The sequence below is a fragment of the Paramisgurnus dabryanus genome, chromosome 10, assembly GCF_030506205.2.
Source record: "Paramisgurnus dabryanus chromosome 10, PD_genome_1.1, whole genome shotgun sequence".
Lineage (NCBI taxonomy): Eukaryota > Metazoa > Chordata > Actinopteri > Cypriniformes > Cobitidae > Paramisgurnus > Paramisgurnus dabryanus.
The window spans coordinates 10,440,305-10,467,523 of NC_133346.1; the positions used below are offsets into that span (position 1 = coordinate 10,440,305).

The 27,219-nt window shown below is 36.9% G+C and overlaps 1 protein-coding gene across 1 annotated transcript in view; it reads left to right on the top strand.

The window, feature by feature from the left end:
* pknox2 (pbx/knotted 1 homeobox 2) overlaps nt 1-26,221 on the top strand; it is a 98,184-nt gene extending 71,963 nt beyond the window's left edge. Inside the window, exons 5-18 of the mRNA XM_073815982.1 lie at nt 2,919-3,090; nt 6,511-6,696; nt 6,953-7,088; nt 7,523-7,620; nt 10,412-10,531; nt 10,894-10,970; nt 11,117-11,292; nt 11,393-11,621; nt 12,486-12,490; nt 16,894-17,076; nt 21,803-21,945; nt 24,066-24,280; nt 24,602-25,335; nt 25,797-26,221. Of these exons, the coding sequence (XP_073672083.1) occupies nt 2,919-3,090; nt 6,511-6,696; nt 6,953-7,088; nt 7,523-7,620; nt 10,412-10,531; nt 10,894-10,970; nt 11,117-11,292; nt 11,393-11,621; nt 12,486-12,490; nt 16,894-17,076; nt 21,803-21,945; nt 24,066-24,280; nt 24,602-25,335; nt 25,797-25,855 (2,533 nt within the window). The 3' untranslated portion in view covers nt 25,856-26,221. The remainder of the gene's footprint in view (nt 1-2,918; nt 3,091-6,510; nt 6,697-6,952; nt 7,089-7,522; nt 7,621-10,411; nt 10,532-10,893; nt 10,971-11,116; nt 11,293-11,392; nt 11,622-12,485; nt 12,491-16,893; nt 17,077-21,802; nt 21,946-24,065; nt 24,281-24,601; nt 25,336-25,796) is intronic.
* The last annotated feature ends 998 nt before the right edge of the window (nt 26,222-27,219 follow it).

Consider the following 27,219-nt stretch of genomic DNA (forward strand, 5'->3'; position numbering starts at 1 on the left):
ATGGAATGGAACGGAACGGAATAGAATAGAATAGAATAGAATAGGAAAGACTAGACTAGACTAGACTAGACTAGACTAGACTAGACTAGACTAGACTAGACTAGACTAGACTAGAATAGAATAGAATAGGAAATGATAGGAATATCTAGACTGGACTGGATTAGACTGAATAGAATAGAATAGAATAGAATAGAATAGAATAGAATAGAATAGAATAGGAAAGACTAGACTAGACTGGACTGGACTGGACTGGACTGGACTGGACTGGACTGGAACGGAACAGAATAGAATAGAGTAGAACGGAACAGAACAGAACAGGACGGAATAGAATAGAATAGAATAGGAAAGACTAGACTAGACTAGACTAGACTGGAATGGAATGGAATGGAATGGAATGGAACGGAATAGAATAGAATAGAATAGAATAGGAAAGACTAGACTAGACTAGACTAGACTAGACTAGACTAGACTAGACTAGACTAGACTAGAATAGAATAGGAAATGATAGGAATATCTAGACTGGACTGGATTAGACTGAATAGAATAGAATAGAATACAATAGAATAGAATAGAATAGAATAGAATAGAATAGGAAAGACTAGACTAGACTGGACTGGACTGGACTGGACTGGAACGGACTGGAACGGAACGGAACAGAACAGAACAGAACAGAATAGAATAGAATAGAATAGAACAGAACGGAATAGAATAGAATAGGAAAGACTAGACTAGACCAGACTAGACTAGACTAGACTAGACTAGACTAGACTAGACTAGACTAGACTAGACTAGACTAGACTAAAATAGAATAGGAAATGATAGGAATATCTAGACTGGACTGGATTAGACTGAATAGAATAGAATAGAATAGAATAGAATAGAATAGAATAGAATAGAATAGAATAGAATAGAATAGAATAGGAATTGATAGGAATATCTAGACTGGACTGGACTGGACTGGAATAGAATAGAATAGAATAGAATAGAATAGAATAGAATAGAATAGAATAGAATAGAATAGAATAGAATAGAATAGAATAGGAATTGATAGGAATATCTAGACTGGACTGGACTGGAATAGAATAGAATAGAATAGAATAGAATAGAATAGAATAGAATAGAATAGAATAGAATAGAATAGAATAGGCTGGACTGGACTGACTAGAATAGAATTGAATGGAATAGAATAGAATAGCAAATAATAGGAAAGACTAGACTAGACTAGACTAGACTAGACTAGACTAGACTAGACTAGACTAGACTAGACTAGACTAGACTAGACTAGACTAGAATAGGAAATGATAGGAATATCTAGACTGGACTGGATTAGACTGAATAGAATAGAATAGAATAGAATAGAATAGAATTGAATAGAATAGAATAGAATAGAATAGAATAGAATAGAATAGAATAGAATAAAATAGAATAGAATAGAATAGAATAGGAATTGATAGGAATATCTAGACTGGACTGGACTGGAATAGAATAGAATAGAATAGAATAGAATAGAATAGAATAGAATAGAATAGAATAGAATAGAATAGAATAGAATAGAATAGGAATTGATAGGAATATCTAGACTGGACTGGACTGGACTGGACTGGAATAGAATAGAATAGAATAGAATAGAATAGAATAGAATAGAATAGAATAGAATAGAATAGAATAAGAGAGTATAGAAAATAATAGAACAAAACAGAACAGAAAAATAAATAAATAAAATCAAATAAGCTAGAATTGGATAAAACAGAACCGAATGGTGGAATAGTACAGAATAAGTTATGATCCGATAGGATACAGTATCATAAAAGAAATGGAATGGATGCACCATTTGATGGAATGGGATAGGACAGAAATGGATAGGATGTGGTGCAATAAGATACGATTGAAAAGCATAGAATAGATAAAGATTGATGGATGGATAGAATAGAATTGAATGAGATACTATAAAATAGATTATATTACAATAAAGTAGAATAAAATTAGATGGAATAGTGTAGACCAGAATAGGATAGGATTAAACAGAACTGAATGAGATTAAAAAAGTACAGAACTGAACAAATCAGAACATGACAGAATAGAATAAAAATTATTCTATATGGAAAAGTATAGAATAAGATGAGATTGGGTTATTGATTTACACATGGCATTTAGTCATTTGTTGTGAGGATGTAGTAAAAAAAATGTTTGCATGTCGGGTTAGTTTAGCTTTTGAGAGCCTAGGCTGTTTTTCTGGACAGGTTAAACCAGTGCAAACATATTCATCCTTTGATGATACAGGAGATGTTAATGCTGTAAACATGACAAATGTCAACTGGGTAAAAAAATCCTTTGGATTTGAAAGGTGATGGGGAGATTATATTTTCAGCTGCTTTGTATTGCCACTTCTCTAGTACCCGTACAGTATAGGCCTAGTTTATATTCTGTAATGCATACTATTTGAAATTATATGTAAAACACACAGAAAAATGCAGTATGTGACAATAAATTATTATTTAAGTTTAAAAAAGATAATCCTAATGACAATTGTATGTTTATTAACTGAGTGGGTGTTATCACAGTAGTTATCATCAGAAATAAATACAGGTATTATGCATTTTACTTTAATCTATTATAGTAATGTGAGTAATTAAACGAAACCTACAAATGTCAAGATAAATGCTGCACAATATAACTGATCATTTGTGTATTTTGTGAAAAGAAAAATTTTAACTGTGCACAGTATGCGTACTGCATGCAACGTAAAAATGCAAGCACATGTAGTATGGTGCAATGCTATTTTTTCTATTCGGACAGTCACAAAAGCATTTCGCTGCATGTTGTACCATGCATGATTCTGTATGTGACAAATAAAACGAAAACTTGAACAACCATAGACATACGATCAGAATATTACTGTCTGATCTTGTGTTTTGCAGACATCCTCTCTTCCCTCTTCTGGCTCTGCTCTTTGAAAAGTGCGAGCAAGCCACACAGGGATCAGAATGCATCACGTCGGCCAGCTTTGACGTTGACATTGAGAACTTCGTCCACCAGCAAGAGCAGGATCACAAGCCCTTCTTCAGTGAGGACCCTGAACTGGACAACCTGGTAAGCGTTCAGTAGCCTGTTGCAGTTTTATTAGATTTATGTTTCCGAACAGTTCTTAAAAGTGCAGCCTTACAGTTTACTCACAGTCTCTAAACAATTTTGTTTACCAACACAACTGTTTACCTGCTGTATGTCTAAATGTCTACACTGCCCTCTGCTGGCTAAAACATTGGTACCATAAAAATCCCTTACACAATTTTAAGTTTAAGCCAACTTTCTTGACTTGTGAAGCATTGCTATAAATTATAAAAATAAAGTTGAAATAACTTTAGATAATTCAATTTTATTTTTAAAATTTATAGCAGCTTTTTCCTAGTCAAGAAAGTTTAAATGAATTGCATGTTAATTCAAACTTTAAACTTAAAAATCTAAGTGCAACAATGAATTTTTTACAGTGTTCAACTATAACATATATAATTTTATATATATATATATATATATATATATATATATATATATATATATATATATATATATATATATATATATATTGCTGGTGTTTTCAAAAGATGTGTTTGTTGCATCATGCATCAAAACCGTTTATTATAAAAGAGACACTAACGTTCACAAAATACACGTAAGACACTCCCTTAACACTAAACTCTGATTATGCATGAGATTATGCGAGAATCTGGCAAACGCGACTGTCTTTTTTATCATAAACCCTTTAGACGCGTCTGCAGCAGGCACTTATTTTGACAAGACACGTGATGCACACAGGATCTCTCGACGCGCTGAACACATATTTTGAAATTACGAACCACACACATGACGGGCTAAATAGATGTTGAGACATCTTAAAGAGTCCCAGGCTATGTGTAATGTTCCTATAAAATAAAAAACACTCTTGAGATATTAGTTACAACTTAACAACCTCTTATCTGTAGGTTTTATTTTCTGTATCTCTCTCCCTATTGTTCTTCTTTCTTCTAAAACTCTCCCCGTTGTGTTAATCATCTCTCCTCATCTTTGGCCTAAAGACAGTTAACAGTAATTAGAAATGAGGGGAAGGAGGAGGGAAAAGGTCACTGTTCATCATTACCGGGACGCTCGGCCGACTTGCGCTGCTCAGTCAATTAACTCTGCATCTGTGTGCTTTACGACACGCTGGTCACACGGGTCTTCCGTTCACTAACTCTTTGGCGCGACAGTTATAGCGGCCGCGCCGTGCTTCGTTCTCGCCTCGGAGAGATGGCACCGAGCCCTGATTAAACGAGCTGCGGTAATTGGCAGATTTATCTCCTCCTTGGCAAAGCATTTTTTAGCCCATTTGGTCGTCCTTGAGTTCTGACTTTGGGCGGCGACTGTTCGAATGGGTAGTTAGAACTGAAAGTTCAGTCACATCCGACTGTATCAGCAAAACGCCAAAGCGTTTGTAACATTAAGCAAAGCAACCAGGCAAACAAGGCAGAGAGATCTGGCAAGCCATGGAGTGGATTTTTTTATTTTTCACCCTACTGGCAATTAAACAGCATAGAAGTAGTCCATGTGACTGTACGCCAGATTCCAAGTTTTCTGAAACTACATCTTAGCTCTGTGTGAAGGACTGAAATTTAGGTCATTATTGGTAGCACTTTGGAAGCATCTTAGGCAAGGCAAAACAAGGCAAGTTTATTTATATAACACATTTTATACACAGAGGTAATTCAAAGTGCTTTCAAAGAAATAAATCATTTTAAAGAGAGGAAAAAGAAAATTAACTCATTCCCCACCAGTCTTTTTTAAAAAGTTGCCCGCAAGCATTTTTTTGTGATTTTCACATAAGAGTTTCACAAAATGCCTTTCAGGAAAATTTTCTTCTAAAAATATATAAACATACAAATATATAAAATGAAAGAACAGACCCTCTGCTTTCAAACAAACAATAAACAAACAAACAAAATGAGAAAAATATTTCATCCTATATATATTTTTTCTCTGCTTATAAATATGGGTATTTTTCTTTAAAAATACACATTTTTTTTGTAAAAAGCTGAAATAATTGCATTGTTTTTAAGGGAATTTTGATTGGGAGCAGATTCAGAACTACTATCAAAACATACACAGAGTTTAAAATTAGTAAACAACTATTTTGCTTCATTTTTTTATAAATTGGGTAAGTGCGCCATCTAGTGGGTTATCGCTGTATTACAGATTAACATTAAAATTAGTCAGGAACACTTTTTTATGCAAATGTTTCCTTTTAATTGACAAGATAACTTGTCAATGGTGGGGAAAGAGTTAAATAGATTTTGACCCGTCTATAAAATCCAAGATACATTTTTTATAATTTGATGCTGTATTTTAAATGTGACCCTGCACCGCAAAAAATTACTTTCTTAGTATTTTTGTCTTGTTTTCAGTAAAAATATCTAAAGAAATCTTAAAATGATGTATTTTCTTGATGAGCTGAATGACCTAGAAAAATAAGTCTATTTTTTAGACAAAAAAATACAAAATGTAAGCGAATTTGTGCTTAAAAAAAGCAAAAAAAAATCTGCCAATGGAATAAGAAAAATGTTCTTGAATTAAGTGTTTATGAAAAAATTAAATTTATTTCAAGAAAATATTTCTTATTCCATTGGCAGATTTTTTTGCTTGTTTTAAGCAGAAATGTACTTAAATCTAAAATCTAGTCTAAAAACTAGACTTATTTTATTAGGTCATTTTGCTCATCAAGAAAATACATCTTAATTTAAGAATTTTTAGATATTTTTACTGAAAACAAGACAAAAATACTAAGTAAGAAAGTTTTTTTGCAGTGTGGAACTTAAAATCAGTCAATTTTTTCTATTTGATATTGATGTATGGTTTGTTTGGATATGACAATATTTGACCGAGATACAATTATTTGAAAATCTGGAATCTGTGGTTGCAAAAAAATGTAAATATTGAGAAAATCGCCTTTAAACACTGCAAAAAATTCTTAGTATTTTTGTCTTGTTTTTTTTTTTTTTGTAAAAATATCTAAAAATTCTTAAATTAAGATGCTTTTTCTTGATGAACAAAACGACTAGTTTTTAGACCAAAAATATAAATTTTAAGTGATTTTGTGCATAAAACAAGCACAAAAATCTGCCAATGGAGTAAGCAAATTTTTCTTGAATTTAGTGTTTAAGAAAAATGTTCAAGATTGTTTTGCTTACCCCATTGGCAGATTTTTTTGCTTGTTATATGCACAAAATCACTTACATTTGATACTAAGAAATAAACATATTCCTGATACTAAGAATTTTTTTTCTTGAAAATCATTTTTTTGCAGTGTATCTTTATGATCTTAATATCCTTATGATTTTTGGCATAAATGACAAATCTTTCATTTTGACCCATACAATGTATTTTGGGCTATTGCAAGAAATATACCTGTGGTACTTATTTTGTTATCCAGTGTCACAAATGTCCAGTGCTATTCAGCTCAGTTGGGTTTTGTTATTTATGTAGATGGTCAAAGCAATCCAAGTGTTGCGGATCCACCTGCTCGAGCTGGAAAAGGTGAACGAGCTCTGTAAAGACTTCTGCAACCGTTACATCACCTGCCTCAAGACCAAGATGCACAGCGACAATCTGCTACGGAACGACTTGGGCGGACCGTATTCACCGTCACAGACCAGCCTCGGTCTGCAGCAGGTGACTCACAAACACCTCTCCTTCCTCACATCTAAAGGCTGTTTCGAACACATAAACACAGCATCATATGAATGCACACGCTTGGAGCGGTAACATTTACACACATTCCCTAACAAATTCTTCTCGAAGGGACACAAAAGGTCACATTTGGCTTGACCCTTTCAACTGACCTTTGCGTGAGATGACATGCATGCGAGAATTTCTCTGGAAACATCCGGCGTGGAAAAAAATCTAATGTTTTCTCTTCTATCGATAGGATCTCCTCCAAAACTCATCTCCGTCCCTCACCTCCGTATCCAGCACAGTCAACCCCTCCGGGATCGTGGTCCCTGCCGGCTCGCTCCAACAGAACAATGTTTCCATGACCACTATCAACTCTCAGGTGGTCTCAGGTTAGAACCAATCACAGTAGTCTTTGCTTAAAGAGGTTCGTGTTTGATAAATACAAAAAATCTCAGTCCAAATAGTTTTTATTTATTTACGACATCTAGCAAGGCAAACATTAGCTCTTCCATTTAATGCACTTATCTTCTTCATCCTGTGAATAATTTGCCTTTACAGCCATCCCACACAGACCGCTAGTTTAACAGAGTGAATAAAACGTGTCTAAATGGTGTGAAATTAAGCTATTTAGCAGCAAAACAACAACTCCTTGTCCTCCTCTTAAGTTGTTCAGAATTCCCTTTTGTTTCATTTTGGCAAGGTGACTGCGAGATGAATCGGTTTGTTTTTGTGCTGCAGGGTAATTATGTTTTCAGTCTTGTTCATAGCAGGCAGGGATCACCTGTGATAACCTCAGTCCTTTGTCTGTAACCGAATCCCACAGGTGGGACGCTGTATCAGCCAGTGGCAATGGTTACCTCACAGGGGCAGGTGTTAACCCAGGGCTTACCGCAGGGAACCATCCAAATCCAAAACAATCAGGTGAGGGCAACCTTGTTCAACAGAAAACACTTGCTGTTTTGATGCTGAGGCACCGCTATGCTGTAGCTTATTCATCCAAATGCGATGTTAAATTGGACAAAAATGAAGCAAAATTATATATTTAGTGAAAATGTAAACAGCCATGATTCAGATCATATTTTTGCACTAATTAAAAAATAGTGGAAAACTTAAAATCTCATTGCTTTTTGTGTATCTTCAACTGGTACTTTTATGGTGTTGATGGGCGTCGGAAGCATAGACTGTAAAAATATGGATGTAGTGTCTGTGACGGCACTCATAAGTGTGTGAAAAGCTTCTTGAAGCCAATAGTTGGCGGAGCCTGCCATTGCCATCTTGGCAGCGCATCTTTATGCATCACTCACGGATAACCGAAAGTGGGTAAAGAGGGGTGAAGCTGAGGTGGCTGGTTGCTGAAACCACGCCCACCTAGGTCAATAGTAGTGATAGCAGTGGCAGTTCACCCATCACTCAAGTGGCCACATCCTTAATTATTCAGAACTTTAAGGCTTAATATAATTTAAATGTATGCGTTACAAAAAACTTCCAAAATCGCTTTTCGTACAAGTCTGTAAACATCTTAATTTGCTGTAAGGTTATGCATTTTAACATGGGGGTCTATGGGAATGGACTCCCTTTTGGAGCCAGCCTCTAGCGACCAGTCGATAAATTGCATTTTAAGTCACTTCTGTGTTGGCTTCATCAGAGAGATCAGAAGGTTGCCCCTCGCTTTGGAGGCAGCATTCCAAGGCACATCCGAATCCAATGTTTTTGGTTTACCTCCTGACACACTTCGTCTTGTCCCACAATTCTATGCGTGTGTGTGCGCGGGGAATGTGATTGGTCGAGTTTTGAGAAAATAAAATGGCTGCCAAGAAAGCGGCGGATCACAAATTTAGTGTAGATAAAGTCATATTTTCACTTTTTACACCTTTTGATTGCAGTTTTCAAATGGGATTAGTTATCACAAAGGTGCTCTCTGTTTCAAAGATTAGTCCATTTTCTTTAAAAAGAAATCCAGATAATTTACTCATCACCATTTTATCCAACATGTTGATGTCATTCTTTGTTCAGTCGAGAAGAAATTATGTTTTTTAAGGAAAACATTCCAGGATTTATCTCATTTTAATGGACCCCAACACTTAATGCAGTTTAAAATTGCAGTTTCAAAGGACTCTGACGATCCCAAACGAGGAATAAGGGTCTTATCTAGCGAAACGATTGTCATTTTTGGCAAGAAAAATAAAAAATATGCACTTTTTAACCACAACTTCTCGTCTTCCTCCGGTTCTGTGACGCACCAGCGCGACTTCACGTAATACGTCGTCATGTGAAGAGGTCACGGATGACGTATCGAAACTACGACCCAGTGTTTACAAGTGTGGAGAAAGAGGACCGTTCCGACATTGTTGTATGTCGAATGAAACTAATGAATGTCTTTGTGTCAGTTTATTGTTTAAAATGGTCCGCAAATGTGCGTTTCATATGTAACACGTGACCTTTCGACATCATTACACAATTACGTGAGGTGGCGCTGGCACGTCACAGGACGGGAGGAAGATATGGTTTAAAAGTGCCACTTTTGTATTTTTCTTGCCAAAAATGAAAATCGTTTCGCTAGATAAGACCCTTATGCCTCGTTTGGGATCGTTTAGAGTCCTTTGAAACTGCAATTTTAAACTGTTACGTGTTGGGGTCCATTAAATCCTGGAATGTTTTCCTCAAAAAACATAATTTCTTCTCGACTGAACAAAGAAAGACATCAACATTTTGGATGACATGGTGGTGAGTAAATTATCTGGATTTTTTTAAAGAAAATGGACTTTCAAACAGAATTGGATTACACTGCCTATGAAGGCTGTCCGAATGCATTTCCCGGAGCTGCCTTCATGACACCGAAGTCATTGCCTTACAAGGCAGCGAGGCAACAAGTCAGCTGGCTTCGGTTTCGGTCGCAGCCTTGGACAGATGACAGTAGCCTTTATGGATATCTAACTTCGGGCCAAAGCGTTCCTCTGCAGGCAGGCTGGAAAAAGATTTCCGCCCGTAGCTACATCTCCAACAGTCTTTCAGTAATAATACCCCTGCATGAAGCCTCCAATTAATTCACCCGGTTTCCTGAATCACACACTTACACGCTCACCCCCAGTTAATGTGTGTGTGTGTGTGTGTTTTGAGTAGAGGAAGGGGAAGAAACCACATGATACCCAGCTGCAAATGTAATGAGGAGGTTGTTTTTAGAGCTTGAATATTATTTATTTATTTTAAAAAATTTAAGTCAGTGGGGAGCTGCTGCTTTTTATGGCTTTCGGTGGCAATGGTAGCATGAAATTAATTATCCTTATTTTCAAAGCGGAAATGTAAATTTTTCCTTTTCGTCTTTTTATTAATTTATTTATCTGTGCATGAAATGCCGGCAGATTATGCATCTTAAACTTCTATGAAATGTTAATATGTCGGTCTCCGGATGGCAAAAAGCGACAGAAATTAAATGGCATTAAAACGCATTCACACTTTCTCATTTCTACTCGGCTCTCTTTAGTCGTGCTTTAAGACGTTTCTGCATCCCTTGCAGTTGATGAAAGGCTTTTGTAAATGTAGCCTGCGTGGCTTTAATTTTTAGGTATCATTACTTCAATTGGGTTGCTATGGTGACTAAAGGCATTCCTGCCCCTGCCAAAGAATTGGTGACTGGCGACTCTCTTTGTTTCCGTGGCAACTGCCCCTCCCTCTCTCTCCTCACTTCCATCTCTCGTCTCTCTGTTCTTCAAAGGTGAACCTGGACTTGTCTGCACTCTTGGACGGCGATGACAAGAAATCAAAAAACAAAAGAGGCGTTCTTCCCAAACATGCCACAAACATCATGCGTTCCTGGCTGTTCCAGCATCTCATGGTGGGAAACTCGACAAAACTCTCACGTTATTGCACTACCAAACAAAAACGGGTTAAAGATATACTCAAGAAAATAATTTCAGTATATTTTAATTTGATCTGGTTCTTAAAAGTTAAATCAAAAGAGGAGACCATAACACACAATGGTTTTGCAATAATCTCAAGATGTGTTTTATTGGGCAGTTGTGGTTAGGATGTCTCACCCCAAATTTTTTGCCAAATACATATACATACAGATGCCATATATCATTTCTCATTGCTTAGATGATAGCTTGAATATAAAGTGGAAATATAAAGCATACCATACTGTCCTTATATATATAACTATGTGGTTTTGATAGTGGTCCTACTTTTATTTTCCAGCATCCTTATCCCACAGAGGATGAGAAAAGGCAGATCGCAGCACAGACAAATCTTACCTTGTTACAGGTGAACAACTGGTAAGGGAACTGTGTGAAACTAAAGTGCTTTAGTTGTCTGCAGTGCAATGCTATCCACAGCAACATGGCGCCATCTAATGGCTACAACCAGAAATCGTCCTTTCATTTTTTTCTCTCTCTCTCTCTTTATCTCTCCCTCCCACAAGGTTTATCAATGCCCGCAGGCGTATACTGCAACCCATGTTGGATGCCAGTAATCCTGACCCGGCCCCCAAAGCCAAGAAGATGAAATCCCAGCACAGACCCACACAGCGCTTCTGGCCTGACTCCATTGTAGCCGGAGTCCTGCAGTCACACGGATCCCACTCCACAAACTCAGACAGTTAGTCAATGAAATACACCCTCTTTAATAACTTTGCAGAGAAGTAGTGTTAGATATTTATTTGCGTGTGTATGTGTGTTTGCGTGTGCATGTCTTTTAGGCTCGCTGGGAATGGACGGCCTGCAGCCTCTGTCCTCGGATTCGGCCACGCTGGCCATGCAGCAAGCCATGCTGGGAGGAACGGACGATTCGATGGACGGGTCAGAGGATGAAGATGAAGAAGAGGAGGAAGAGGAGGGAATGGAGGATGAGGAAGAGGAGGAAGAAGATGAAGAAAGCGATGGCATTCGACGGAGAGATCTGGGGCTCAACCACAACAACGGACTGGAGTAAATGATCAGATACCCGAAAGTGACATCATTTAAACACCCCCTAACTGGTTTCTAATGGACACTGGGTGCCATGAAACGTCCAATCAGAATTTAAAATGAGGGGCCTGATAAAAATAAAGTGGAAATTCATGTTAAATATGACATTTTGGGAGATTGCAACAAGAACGTACTGTACTGTATATCGGGCAGCCATGCTACTCTCATGCATATAATCCATTTAAGCCTTACTTTCTTTCATGTTTCCTTGGTTCTCAGGTGTCCCAGCATGGCATAACGTCTCTATCCTCTTTTACATCTTAACCATGCAATGAATCAATGTTTTAGGCATGTTATTTTTTATTTTTGTAGAGTAACGAAACAATTCTTCGAAGTTTGAAAAAAGAAACCCGGTCTAAATGCCTGACAGCACAATGTATGTACATTTGATAGTGATGCATTTACCAAGACACTTCATATTTATTTTCTAAAACTGGAAACTGCCCTCATGGATGCCCTCATTCATTGTTTGAGTGCAAATCTGGGCCTCGTTCAAAACAAAAGCATGCTGGAGTGCCAAGCATCTCTTTCAATGTACGGAGAAAAAAAAAACTCTACAAACGTTTACTGAAGAACAATGCAGGAATTAAGACATTTCCAGGTGCGTGCCACACCCTGAAACGCCCCTATGTGAAGGACAATGCAAAAACTGTGAAGATATTTCCGAGCTTTCGAGCCGTGTCTACAGATCGAATCACCTGTTTCTGAAGTGATGTTTAGAAAAGACAGAGGATGTTTTTTGAATGTTATTATTGCAGTCGGTCTTTGTGAAGTACATGTTTCTCATAATCCTTTTATCGGTTGTTTTTTAAATGGTTCTTCCAGAGCAAGTGACATAGGGGAGGTTTTTAATTTGTTTGTATACATTGTTGTCATAATCTATTGTGTTTCAGTAGACCATTTTTGATAATTAAAGATATGACTCTAGTGAATCTGGCTGTCATTTTGCAATGCATATCAAACTGTACATGTGCTCTAAATGGTCAGATATATAAACATACAGGTATGCATATATTAGTATTTAGTTTTACCATTGTGTTATTCCCATTAAAACTATTTACAGTCCTGCATGTTAGTCTTCGAATACTAGAACCCAAAATAGGGGAATATTTTTGAGTTTCTTTAATATTAAAGAGAATAATTACGTTTGGCTTTCTAATATTGTTTTGCTTATCAATATGCATCACAGTGTTATAATGCAATAGTGACATAATAGTGTTTAATGTATCTCAATTGCTTTTGCATCCTAAAGGTCATGAGTTCGAACTCACAATGTAAAAATTCCTTTAAGTTTAAACATCTTGAATTAATAAGTCATTTCAACTTTTTTGACTAGTAAGAAGTAGGGCTGTCACGATTATGAAATTTGGCTGACGGTTAATTGCCTAATAAATTGTGACGATTATGATCCTCTGATTAATTGCCTGTTTTAGGGCTTTGGCTATTATGACGATTAATTGTCTGTTTTATTGCTTTGACATTAAATTCTCATACATTTTTTGGTTTGTTCATGAAATAATTTTCACACATTGTGTGATTATTTAAATTAAATATTTTGCAAGGTTTACCTAGCAGTAAATATTAACACACATAACACATATTTAAAAGTGATTATTTAATGAAAAATCTCAAAAACTGAAAATTCTTCATAAAAAATAAACACGCTAAAGTGTCTGAAAAATAACTGAAAATAAATATGCAATCAAAATAAACTGACTATACCAGAACAGGCCTTAACTCTTTCACTGCCAGCGTTTTAAAAAAAGTTGCCAGCCAGCGCCAGCGTTTTTCATGATTTTCACCAAAGTTGAATGCCTTCCAGAAAATGTTCTTCTTTAAATATATAAACATACAATATACCAAATGAAAGAACAGACCCTCTGCTTTCAAATAAAAAAAAACCAGTTTCATCCTACCTTCAGTGGTTCTTTTGTAATGAGCTTTTGAATATGGGTAGGTTTCTGCAAAAACACCACATTTTGAGCAAAAAGCTGAGATAATTCCATTTTTGTGACGGACTTTTCATAGAGATCCCATTCAGAGCGATCTTTAAAACAGTCACGGACATGCAGCCGCTTGCCATAGGGCAATACTTCCGGGTTTAAAAAGTTGGGGATAATAGCGGTATTTCGGAAAGACGGAAAATCTCGTCATTGGCGGGGAAGCGTTTTCTCTTAATTGACGAGATATCTCGTCAATGGCGGTGAAAGAGTTAAATAGTAGCCAATCCTACTGAGGTCATATTAGTACTGGACCACATGTCTGACAATTCCTTACAGATCCTTAAGAATAGCATCCTTCACTTCCCTGAATTTGGAATTGCTGTTTTGGAAATGTATGTTTAACCTGGCAGTTCATACTGTTCATCAAAGTTTTTTCACTGTATTTAATGGCTTTGCTATGTATCGTGTCACACTGTCAGTTAAAGGTGCTTCACGCGTTTTAGGCCATACATTTTTTTGTTTCATACAGTAAACATCTCCTCACTATCTGCTAGCTGCCTGTCTTCTGAACACACTGTAAAAAAACGCGGTCTCTGTAGACAGCCCAGGCTTCGCAAACTGCATCAAAAACAAAGTGGTCAAACCTACCACCACACACATAGCAAAGTGTTCCAGCCAATAAATGACAAGAAGGATTTGGGAGTGGGGGTTGGGCGTGTTCATGACTCGTTCAGAACGGAGGGGGAGGGGAGGAGTTAGCTACGTTCCGTTTTGTTTGAAAACACTTGAACTTCAACAAGAAGTGACGTCACCCCGATCCGCTTAGAGCACCTTTAAGGAGAAATATCTGATACTGTCTTGTTTATACAGGTGCTGCAGCGCCCCCTTGTGTTTTTTAGTGAGATGTGCAATCATTGCGGTGATCAGAAATCATTTCGATGAGACGATTATTGAATCATTGTGACAGCCCTAGTTAGTAAGCCCATTCAATTTTATACCAACTCCTCACTAGCAGTGGCGGCCGGTTACTTCTCTTCCGAAGGGCACAAATTTAAAATATGTGTTTGGAGTGTCGTGTGTGGCTCGTTATGTCAAAATATGTGTTAATGCGTCATGTGAACCTATGTGCCTCATGCATCTTGTCAAAACACTTGCCTGCTGCACAAGCCTCAAAATAAGGGATTATGATAAAAAAGAAAAGATCACGTTCACAAAATACTTGCACTAAACTTAACACTAAACTGACTACACACGAGATTAAGCGAGTATCTGGCAAACGTGAGCGTCTCTTTTATCCTAAACCCATTCGAAGCTTCTGCAGCAGGCCATTTTGACCTGACGCGTGATGCACATAGGTTCAGATGACACACCGAACACATATTTTCACATGATGAGCCACATACATGGTGGGCTAAATACATGTTTTGACAAGCTTCGCATTGTGCAACCTCAAAAAAGTCACCAGCCACCACTGCTCACAAGAGAAGAAAGTTGAAATGATTTGTTAAATCAAGTCAACTTAAACATTTAAGTGCAACAAGGATTTTTTTAAATAAATGTATTGGATAAAAACATCTACCTAATGCTGCGTTCACTCCAGCCACGGTACAGGCATCAAGCACGAGTGATTTCAATGTTAAGTCAACGTAAAGACGCGTTTACGCGCGTCTGGAGGTCTCGCGGCACAGGTGAGGTGTTAAGCGCGGCACGGTTCACGCGAATCCACCGCATTCGCACATCTAGTTCATGTGAATTGATGCGCGAATTATTCGTTGCTGCAGAAAACAAACAAGTTGAAAAAAAAACAAATAAAAATAGTGCCGTGTTAACCAATCAGGTGCTTGCTCTAGTAGGGACATGATTACATGAAGCGAGCAGAGTCGCAGAAGCCCCTCCCATTACGTGAATTTCTGCGTGAATGTCTCGGATAACTAGAATTTCACAAGCGCATTTCACGCGCAAATGAAATGACTAAACTCATAATGTTCAAGCGTTTTTGCCGCCTCGACCGCGTTTGTTGTGAATTCAACATAATGCATAAAGTTAAGCTGTAGAGTAACTTTAGAAACTAAAAGCCATTTATAGCCCCAGATCTTCTCCCAAATGCCTGTAAATTATGAGAAATTACAAGTGTAAAAACTAAAAGTTGGATTAACTTAAAAAAAATTATATTGGAAAAACCTAAAAATTTAATCAATGTAGTAAAAACTTTAAGTTGAAATGTTTTAATTGCTTTATGTTTTCTTTCATTTTCATTGTAGAATGACGATAGAAAAATGAATCAATCTTTGTCCTTCATGATATCAGCAGAACAAGAAATAAAAGTGTATTTCCAGTTAGTGTATTTTTTAACAGCACTACTGTATAAACTTCTTAAAGGTCTGTGTCCATCTGAAATGTTCAGTTCTGTACTTGTATATATTGAATATGGCTGTAAAAGCAGGGCCATTCAGGACTGTTGTGTATAAATAGCGCAGAAATGACAGAGGTAAGAAAAGCCACATGCCCAAGCACATTTGAAGTGGATGGCTGCCACCGGGCTGAGCATGTCAAGGAATTCGGTCGATCTATACAAGACATCTCCACCCTACAGTATTCACCCTCTCTCTCTTGCCACTGCCCCAGCAAACTCTTTCAATTACCCTGTAACCCAGCCCAGTACAGCCTCTCATTTTAACCAGACCTCCTTTAGTACTTAAGACCGTCGCTAACATCCCTGTCCTCTCCAGCCTCAGGACCAGTTTAATGTTGGATTGTTACAGTATACATTCTTCTACTGGACAAGGGACTCTTAAGGTACTGTACAAAAATATTCAAATTATCTAAATAAGTAAGCTAATTATCAGTGTTTAACATTTCTAACATAATTAATCAAACATTATTTAATGCAAGACTTCATTTGAAACTTTATTTTGTATGAAGACTGATCATTTACTCTATTTGTCTGTCTCTCTTTCTGTCTGTCTCTTAACCTGCCGAAAGTTGTTTGCCACCACAGCACTTTTTTGTTGTGTCTTTCTGTCTGTCAATCTAATTATCTATTTATTGATCCACCAATCCATCGACCCACAATATATACATACTCTAAAAATGGCTGGGTTATTATACCCCATGGTTGCAACAACAACCCAACATTGGGTCATTTTTAACCCAGCATGTGTTCTGTCCAATATTTACCCATTATGGGTCAAAAATAACCAAGCCATTTTTAGAGTGCAGCACAGCACAAAAATGTATCCAAATAACAATCAACCAAAAATAACTTTTTACTTTTCTATCGCTGTCCACAGTTGCCAGCATGTCTATTGCCAACACAGCCGCCCAGGCAATGCTCTCCGATGCTCTGCTGAGGGACAGTAATGGCGACAGACACCTGGAATTGGATTTGCCTTTGGATAAAGTCATCAAGTTTGTATCTGTGGGTCTGCCGCTGCTTCTGGTGTCCATGGCGTTTGCCAGAGAGATTTCCATTGGTTAGCATCTCTTTTCTTCTCCCCAGTGAAAATAGCAATTCACGTGATGCAAGAGTAGCATCGGTACAGCGGTAATTTCATAAAGCCTTAAGTTAATTGACTGACCATCAGCATGAGCGGCCAATGACTAAACTAAACTAGAGTTAAGCATCTGTTAATCATTATTACTCTAGCAATTTATATATGACACCTCTAACTGACTGGAGTTGCTTTAAAGGGCGAAATCTTTAGTGACTAGAACAACATGGGTGCCATTTCTCTAATACACTGCCGGAGGAATGTTGGCGATAAATGCCACTGCTCCTGCCAGTGCTGCATTGGAGGGAAGTGTGTGTTTTGTGCAAGCAGCTGACTTTGAGGTTGCAATCAGTTCCTCGGGAGCTGATCTGCAATCAGCTCATGCGGATGTTAATTGGCAAGAGGATGATTAAGAGAGACGTGCAGAGATGACAAGAGCCTGTAATTACAGTCAGCCTGCTCTTTCCCAGCTCTCTCTATTTCAGACTAACTAGAGGAGATGCTAATTAAAACAAGACGTGCGAGGCAAGCAGACAGCCATTTCTGGCTCTGATCGGGGTCTGACAACACTCAGGTTATTTGGTTAGAATCTATCAACACAAACTTTACAACGAAAAAGCAAAATAACACTGCATGCTTATCCGTTCGCAAACAGACATACAGGCAGCGATACAGCAGTGGGGTCTAAAAATCTAAGACCACTACCAAAAATGGTTCTAGTGTGCATTCTGTATCAATTTTATGCAATGTTTATTGCAACATATACGGTCAGTGTTAAAATTAAAGTGTGTATAAATGAATAGCTGGAAAATGAATATGAAATTCAAACTTGGCATGCATGCCCCAATTTTATGATGTCATGCACTTGAGTCGAGATATTGCAAATCCCAGCCTAATCTCATAAAAAATCGTACAAATGCTTAACAAGTAAAAAAATGAAACCCCACCCTTAACCATGAAATCACAGGTGTGAAAGCAAATTGTACAAAAATGTCTGAATGTGGTTGCCTGATCTCACAAGAATTCGTACATATTTTACGAGTTGGCTAATTTAAATTGATTCATACAAAGTTAATCGTATAAAAAACGTCAGTAACAAAACCCAACCCTTAACCTCGACCCTAACCCCAGCGTTACGTGCAAAAATTGTACAAAAATGTCTGAATGTGGTCACCTGATCTCACAAGAATTCGTACATATTTTAAAAGTTGGCTAATTCAAATTAATTCATACAAAGTTAATTGTATAAAAACCTCAATAATGAAACCCAACCCTTAACCTCAACCCTAACCCCAGCATTACGTGCAAAAGGAAATCGTACAAAAATGTCTGAATGTGGTTGCCTGATCTCACAAGAATTTGTACATATTTTACGAGTTGGCTAATTTAAATTAATTTGTACAAAGTTAATCGTATAAAAAACGTCAGTAACAAAACCCAACCCTTAACCTCGACCCTAACCCCAGCGTTACGTGCAAAAATTGTACAAAAATGTCTGAATGTGGTCACCTGATCTCACAAGAATTCGTACATATTTTAAAAGTTGGCTAATTCAAATGAATTCATACAAAGTTAATTGTATAAAAACCTCAATAATGAAACCCAACCCTTAACCTCAACCCTAACCCCAGCATTACGTGCAAAAGGAAATCGTACAAAAATGTCTGAATGTGGTTGCCTGATCTCACAAGAATTCGTACATATTTTACGAGTTGGCTAATTTAAATTGATTCATACAAAGTTAATCGTATAAAAAACGTCAATAACGAAACCCCAACCCTTAACCTCGACCCTAACCCCAGCGTTACGTGCAAAAATTGTACAAAAATGTCTGAATGTGGTCACCTGATCTCACAAGAATTCGTACATATTTTAAAAGTTGGCTAATTCAAATTAATTCATACAAAGTTAATTGTATAAAAACCTCAATAATGAAACCCAACCCTTAACCTCAACCCTAACCCCAGCATTACGTGCAAAAGGAAATCGTACAAAAATGTCTGAATGTGGTTGCCTGATCTCACAAGAATTCGTACATATTTTACGAGTTGGCTAATTTAAATTGATTCATACAAAGTTAATCGTATAAAAAACGTCAATAACGAAACCCCAACCTTAGCCTCGACACTAATCCCAACCTTACGGGCAAAAGGAAATCATACAAAAATGTCTGAATGTGGTTGCCTGATCTCACAAGAATTTGTACATATTTTACGAGTTGGCTAATTTAAATTGATTCATACAAAGTTAATCGTATAAAAAACGTCAGTAACAAAACCCAACCCTTAACCTCGACCCTAACCCCAGCGTTACGTGCAAAAATTGTACAAAAATGTCTGAATGTGGTCACCTGATCTCACAAGAATTCGTACATATTTTAAAAGTTGGCTAATTCAAATTAATTCATACAAAGTTAATTGTATAAAAACCTCAATAATGAAACCCAACCCTTAACCTCAACCCTAACCCCAGCATTACGTGCAAAAGGAAATCGTACAAAAATGTCTGAATGTGGTTGCCTGATCTCACAAGAATTCGTACATATTTTACGAGTTGGCTAATTTAAATTGATTCATACAAAGTTAATCGTATAAAAAACGTCAGTAACAAAACCCAACCCTTAACCTCGACCCTAACCCCAGCGTTATGTGCAAAAATTGTACAAAAATGTCTGAATGTGGTCACCTGATCTCACAAGAATTCGTACATATTTTAAAAGTTGGCTAATTCAAATTAATTCATACAAAGTTAATTGTATAAAAACCTCAATAATGAAACCCAACCCTTAACCTCAACCCTAACCCCAGCATTACGTGCAAAAGGAAATCGTACAAAAATGTCTGAATGTGGTTGCCTGATCTCACAAGAATTCGTACATATTTTACGAGTTGGCTAATTTAAATTGATTCATACAAAGTTAATCGTATAAAAAACGTCAATAACGAAACCCCAACCTTAGCCTCGACACTAATCCCAACCTTACGGGCAAAAGGAAATCATACAAAAATGTCTGAATGTGGTTGCCTGATCTCACAAGAATTTGTACATATTTTACGAGTTGGCTAATTTAAATTAATTTGTACAAAGTTAATCGTATAAAAAACCTGAATAACGAAACCCAACCCTTAACCTCAACCCTAACCCCAGCATTACGTGCAAAAGGAAATCGTACAAAAATGTCTGAATGTGGTCGCCTGATCTCACAAGAATTTGTACATACGTTACGAGTTGGCTAATTTAAATTAATTCATACGAAGTTAATCGTAAAAAATAAACCTCAATAACGAAACCCCAACCTTAGCCTCGACCCTAATCCCAACCTTACGGGCAAAAGGAAATCATACAAAAATGTCTGAATGTGGTTGCCTGATCTCACAAGAATTCATACATATTTTACGAGTTGGCTAATTTAAATTGATTCATACAAAGTTAATCGTATAAAAAACCTTATTAATGAAATCCCACCTTTAACCTCAACCCTAACCCTAACATTACGGGCAAAAGGAAATCGTACAAAAATGTCTGAATATGGTCGCCTGATCTTACAAGAATTCATACATATTTTACGAGTTGGCTAATTAAAATAAATTCGTATGAAGTTAATTGTATAAAAAACTTAAATAACAAAACCCCACCCTTAACCTCGACCTTAACCCCAGCACTAACCTCAAATCGTACAAAAATGTACAACTGTTTACAAATTAATACGAATTGCCATGAGATAGCGTTATCTCATGTACGAATTAATATGAATTAAAATCGTATATAAATCCTTGTATATATTAGTAATAAACCGTATATATAGAACCTCGTAAAATGCATATGAATTCCCGTAAGATTGTGTTTCAAATCCTGATGATCCATGTTTCCCAGCATGATTTCAGAATATTAAACGCTATCAGAATATATAAACTATATGGCAATTCGTATATATTTTAAGAGGTGGCTAATTTCTATTAATTCGTACAACCACATTCATACATTTTTGTACAATTTGATTTTGCCCCTGTGATGCTGAGGTTAGAGGCGGCATTATTGTTTTTTTTATGATAACTGTATGCTTTTGTATTTTTCACTTTGTATGAATTCATACCAATAGAAGCAAGGTCATTTTTGAACTTACCCATTGATACAAGGGACTAACTGTGATCAGTGTCATAAATGGGCTTACATTTAGCCATAGTGCAGATTTTAAAATATTTATTTACCTTACATCATAGCTTCTTAAACTTTAAAATGCAGTCATATGCTTTTGAAACATGTTTATTTTGCATAAACAGATTAACATTAAAGCGTTTAATGAGCACAGCATCAAATTTCTATTAATATCTCTCCTGCTTTAAAGCAATTTAATATCATATAATTTCAGAGATTTTTTAAGGAGTTCTGTTCTCTGTTGCAGCAGATGTGGGGTACAGTATGTCATGTTCAGTGAGTAAATTGAAGGTTTACTGTAGGTTTTGGATGGTGGCACACATGTTCAAGTGGTCTGTATGAAGTAAGGTTTGGCCTTCTTTTAGTAGCGGGATACACCCTACTACCCAGAAATCAAATCCTTCAAAGGGCGTTACTTACCACCATGGTAGTTCAACATCTGGATTCCTGGAAAAGTCTAGCCACCAGCTTTTGCTTTACACTTCAACATTACAGTGTTAAACTTCGATAATTTATAGCTCTGCATGTTAATTTTCTTTGTTTCTCCCCCCAGGACCACAGATCAGCTGCTTTCCTCCCAACAACTTCACAGCAAAGCAGGCAGCATATGTAGACACATACTGCTGGGACTCTCTAATGCACCACGAGTTTGACACAGATGGAAACTTTGAAGAACGTTCACTGTGGGTGCACAAAGTAAGTCATAAACACCGTTGTTAGATTATAAATACAGTAGGAATATAAAGTACAAGAGGTCAACGTTGAGATATATAGAGATGAAATGGAGATACTTTTGCTTCCCAGATGTTTATCATTAAAATTATTGTTAAAATTCTAATTATCAGAGCTATACTATTACAGCCTAATCTCACCTAATACGTAACGGTGGCTAATTTATATACATTTTTATAATATGAAACGTTAAAAAACAGTATGATTGTTATTAAAAAACAATAACAAAGCCCCACCCTTAAACCTAACATCACGGGGTGAAAGCAGATCAAACTGAAACAAAAGAGATATTTGCAAATTCATACGAATTAATCACCTTGTAAAAAAGTCACTAACTGCCATAATATTATGTTGGCTATCAACACTGTAAAAAATTGCTGTAGTTATGCAGCTGTTTGCCAGTAAATTACTGTAAATTAAAATGTATGTTATTTACTAACAACAGTTTGTTCAAAGTTAAATAAACATTAAAGGTCCCATTCTTCCTGTTTTTGAAGCTATGATTGTGTTTACAGTGTGCAATATAACATGTGTTCATGTTTCACGTGTAAAAAACACACATTATTTTTCACACAATTTACTTATCTCTATAGCACTGTTTTTATTGTTCTCAAAACGGGCTGATGTCTTCCTTGTTCTGTGAAGTCCCTCTTTCAGAAATACGTATCAAGTTCTGAATGTGTAGTTTGTTTAGTGTGTTGTGATTCGACAGCAGCTTAGCTTAGCAGAGCCGTTTGAGCTGTAGCTGGTGTAGCTGTATTCCTGTGGGCGGAGTTTAGTCAAAAACTGTTTTATTGATGTCGTTAAATTGGGGATTTTAAGTGTTTTATTAATCAAAATCAATGTTTTTATTCATAAATATGTCCTCGTTGGTGTCAAACGACCTCTGCCGATGATCTGACTTTTCTTTGTAAGCTTAGAATTTCTTCTCTTTACTTACATTGAACGGGTAAGTCCATGTTGTTCCACCATACTGATAAACTATAATAGCAGAGAGGGACAAAAAGCACTAGCCCACCAACGCATTTCCAAAACGCGTTTTCATTCAGGACACGTGAACCAGCTGAAACGGAAAAGGAGATCAGTGAGTACATATTGGTTAGCGTAGTTGCAACACGCATTAGGTAAGCGAGGCGCTAGAGAGCACTGTTCGTTTGAATGCATAATACAATTTCACCACTAGATGGGGGTAAATCCTACTTACTGTCTCTTTAAAAGGGGACTTTGTTAAAGAAAATATATAGCCTGGCAGTGAACTTGAGCTTTATCATTTTACAGGTATTATTTATGCTCTAACAGCAACATTACACACTAACTAAAGTTTGGAAAATGGGGTCAGGAAGAACTTGACCTTTAACAAGTCTTTGTCTTTACAGAATAAAACTGTAAAATAATGCAAAGCATTCTGGGAACCAGAAATGTTTTTCTTCTCTTTATTTTCAGATTTTGGGTCCCAGAATGCTTTGCATGAGGCTGTTATTTTATAGCTTTATTCTGTAAAGCAAAGACTTGTTAATGTTTATTCAACTTTGAACAAACTTTTGTCAGAAATAACATCAATTTAAATCTACAGTAAGTAACTGGTAAATAACTGCCAGTAATACTGTAATGTCTACAGAATGTTTTTACATTAAATGTTATTTTACAATTTTTACTGTGTTTTATAAGTTGTCTCATTTGTGTCTATTTTCATGACTACTGAATAAACTAAGCTGTAACATCATAGACAAAGTTGATACAAATACAATAATAATTTTTCCATGTTTTTTTCAAATAACTTTTTTTAATCATAAGAAAAAATACAAACTTCCACTGGTATTTGCAGTAAAAATATCACTGTAAAAAAGGTGCAGTAGCAGCTGGTTGCCAGTAACTTACTGTAGAAGATAAAGACTGAAAATGTTTCATGTTCACTTAACTTTAAACAAACTGTTGCAAGTAAATAACATAAATGTAAAATCTACATTAAGTTACTGGCAGCTAGTTGCCAGTATACCCAGTAATACTGTAATTTCTAAATGTTTTTTACAGTGTACCAAACTGATAAAAAAATGGATTTCTGTTTTTTTCTATGTAATCTATAGATTTTTCCATACTCCTTATTGGTCATGGCCGTGATGATGTACATACCTACTTTGATATGGCGTTTTCTCGCCACGCCCAGCCTGAGCTCTGACCTGCTCTTCATCATTGATGAACTGGACAAATCTTACAACCGCTCCGTCCGTCTGGCTCAAAACATTCTGGAGCTTAAAGAAAGATCTGATGACCATTTGCAGTTTCAAGCTGAGCTTGAGAGGTATTTCATATTATGAAATGTTTCTTCCTTTAAGTTTTAAATGTGAGATGTTTAGATTTTTGGTGCCAATAGCATCAAGAAGTAAAATGGCGACCTGAATAGTCAATCAGTCTTCCATTGTTTGGTCAAACATAATTCATACGGTACCATTGGGTAGGCCAAAATTTATACTGTTTGTTCTACTAGCTGGGATGCACAGACACACATTTCAATAAAATGTATGCATTTGCAAAGCTTAAAAAGTAATTTATAGTTATTACTGCAGGCATATAAGAAACCCAAGAATGATTATTCTAACAAATGTCACATCTGTCTCTTTAGAGCCAAACGCATGCGATACTTTGAGTACCCCCTGCTGGAGAGATACATGCAGTGCAAGCACGGCTCCTATTTCCTGGTCAGCATGCTTTTCTTGCGAAGTTTCCTTCTGCTGACCTTCATGTCTGCATCTTGCCTGTACTTGGTCTACTTCCACCTCTCCGCGTTCCTGCAAGATGAATTCAGCTGTTACGTACGCACCGGGCTCCTGCGTGACCAGCCCTGGGTGCCCGAGCTCGTTCAGTGTAAAATGACTGGCCTGCTTGTGTTCCAGGTCATTAGCGTGGCTAACGGTGCCGTCTATGTGCTGCTGGGCCCTATTGTTCTCTTTAGCCTACTGCGATTGTTCTGTTGGGACACGACCTTCCTCTCTCTTTACGAGGTGCTGCCTGCGTTAGGCCTCATCAGCGGGCAGAAACTGGGCTGCCCGCTTAATGACCTGAACGTGCTGCTGCTCTTCCTACGCGCCAACGTAGCGCAACTGCGTTCGTACGGGCGCCTGAGGGCCGTCTGTTCCCTCGCGCCTCCTCGAGTGAAGGCCGGAAAGCGCTTGATGACGGAGGAGCAGGCTGAAGAGGCGGCGGAGGCTGTGGAAGAGCTCGAGGAGGAGATTAGGGAGGCCAGAGAGGAGGGCAAGCTTAATCTTGTAGACCTCATGACTGCATTGGGAGCAGCCAGAGGGAAAGTAGTGCACTGCCCACAGCAGCACCCCCTTGTGGAGGAAGATATGACGCTCGGTACAGTCACTCTGATATATGTGCTCAAACGCATCTTGCTTGTTGGTGTTTTCGTGGCTATTATATGGGATGTTCAGAAAATCATCAGATTAGTTTGATGTGCTCAACGCTGACCATTGCATTTGATGCAACCTTTTATGTATGTAGTTTGTATGTGAATATCATTTTATTACCTGGATAAAAAAGAAAAAGCATGACATTTCTTGAAGATATACACATTTTGGATAGTATATTTTGCATACCACCCTTTTAAAGTTTGTGATTGCAGCTCACTTCTGTACAAAATTGTACATATTAAACAATCTAACTAAAGGAGGCTATTATTTGAATAGTTTTACAGACAAAATTTTAGGTTTCGACATATTTCAGCACTTTATTTACCTTTAGGTTGTTAACCAGATGAATAAATAAATAATAAATTAAGACTTATGCCCCTAACAGAACTCTCTGTTTCTTTACAGAGCCAAACCACCATGGGTACCATGAGTTGCAGGAGACTACAACATGTTGTTTTGCCTAAAGCACCAACCAATGGACTGGGCCTGTAGGAAACTAAAGGCCTTGTAGAACAGCTAAATCTATGAGATGAATAATGATGAAGATAGCGATAGTGTACTCTTTAAAATCACTTTCTTTCAGTCTAGAATTAAAATTAAAGCGTAGACTTAAATCAATCCCTATGGGTTTCTGACACCGTACACCTTAGGAATACAAAAAGCAGATATCTGCATTATATTGTAACCTTTTAAAAAGCCTCCAAAGTAGAGTTTCCATACTGTATAACTTAAGCAATTATCTCTATTTATTATAATTTTTTTTTTCATTCTAATTATCTATTGTGGGTGGATACTATACTTGGCATACTCATTTTACTCATCTGCCTTTGACTGGATCTTTTGTAAGTAAAATAAATTGTTTGTATCTGATATCGGCTTCATTCATTTCCACAGTACACAGTACATTGATCCTATATCAGCGCTCCTCAATCAAATCACTAAAAATATCTGATATATCGACAGCACCTAAAAGAAAACTATATATAGTGTGTTGGTTTGTGATGCATTCCAGCAACCATATTTGAATTTTTGTTTTTTTAAACAGTCGACCTCTTTCAGTTTTTGCTGTGGCTCATTGAAAGTCTGTTTGGAGAGGTGCTATACTGTGTCCTGATGCTCAGTCCATCTGCTGCCCTCTCTGTGTGAGATCCATTTGCTCAGCACCAATGTTTGATCTCAAAGACCTTTTATTTTCACAGTATGGCCACAGACAGAAACTGAGGAAGGCAAAAGGCAAAACTGTGTGGGTTTTTTTGGACAAGAGAAAATTTGATGCTGGTTATTTGAATTTTATAAACAATTTCAAGTAGCCTATCACATTCAAATAAAACACACAACTATTCTGAAATAAAAGACCTGTATACATATGGGTGATTATAATTGCAGGTACTGATGTAAAAAACTGGTTATATTTTTTATTATTTTAATAATTTGGGACTTATATTGTCATGGATCAAAAGATGTTACAGCCTATAACAATATAATATTGTCTATGAAAAGTGCTTATATAGCTGAAAATCATGATTTAGTCAGTGTCATTTATTTGTGTTTCTGTCTGTATGACCACTACCAATACTATTTCAAGTTTTAATGTCTTCATAAATACATGATCATTTTTTAAAGGGGACATTTCACAAAACCTTTTAAAAATGTCAAATACATCATACGTATGTGAAGTTTTTGCTCATACCATTTTGATAATTTATTATAGCACGTTAAAATTGCCACTTTGTAGGTGTGAGCAAAAATGTGCACTTTTGGGTGTGTCCCTTTAAATGCAAATTAGTTGATCTATGCTCTAAATGGCAGTGTCGTGGTTGGATAGTGC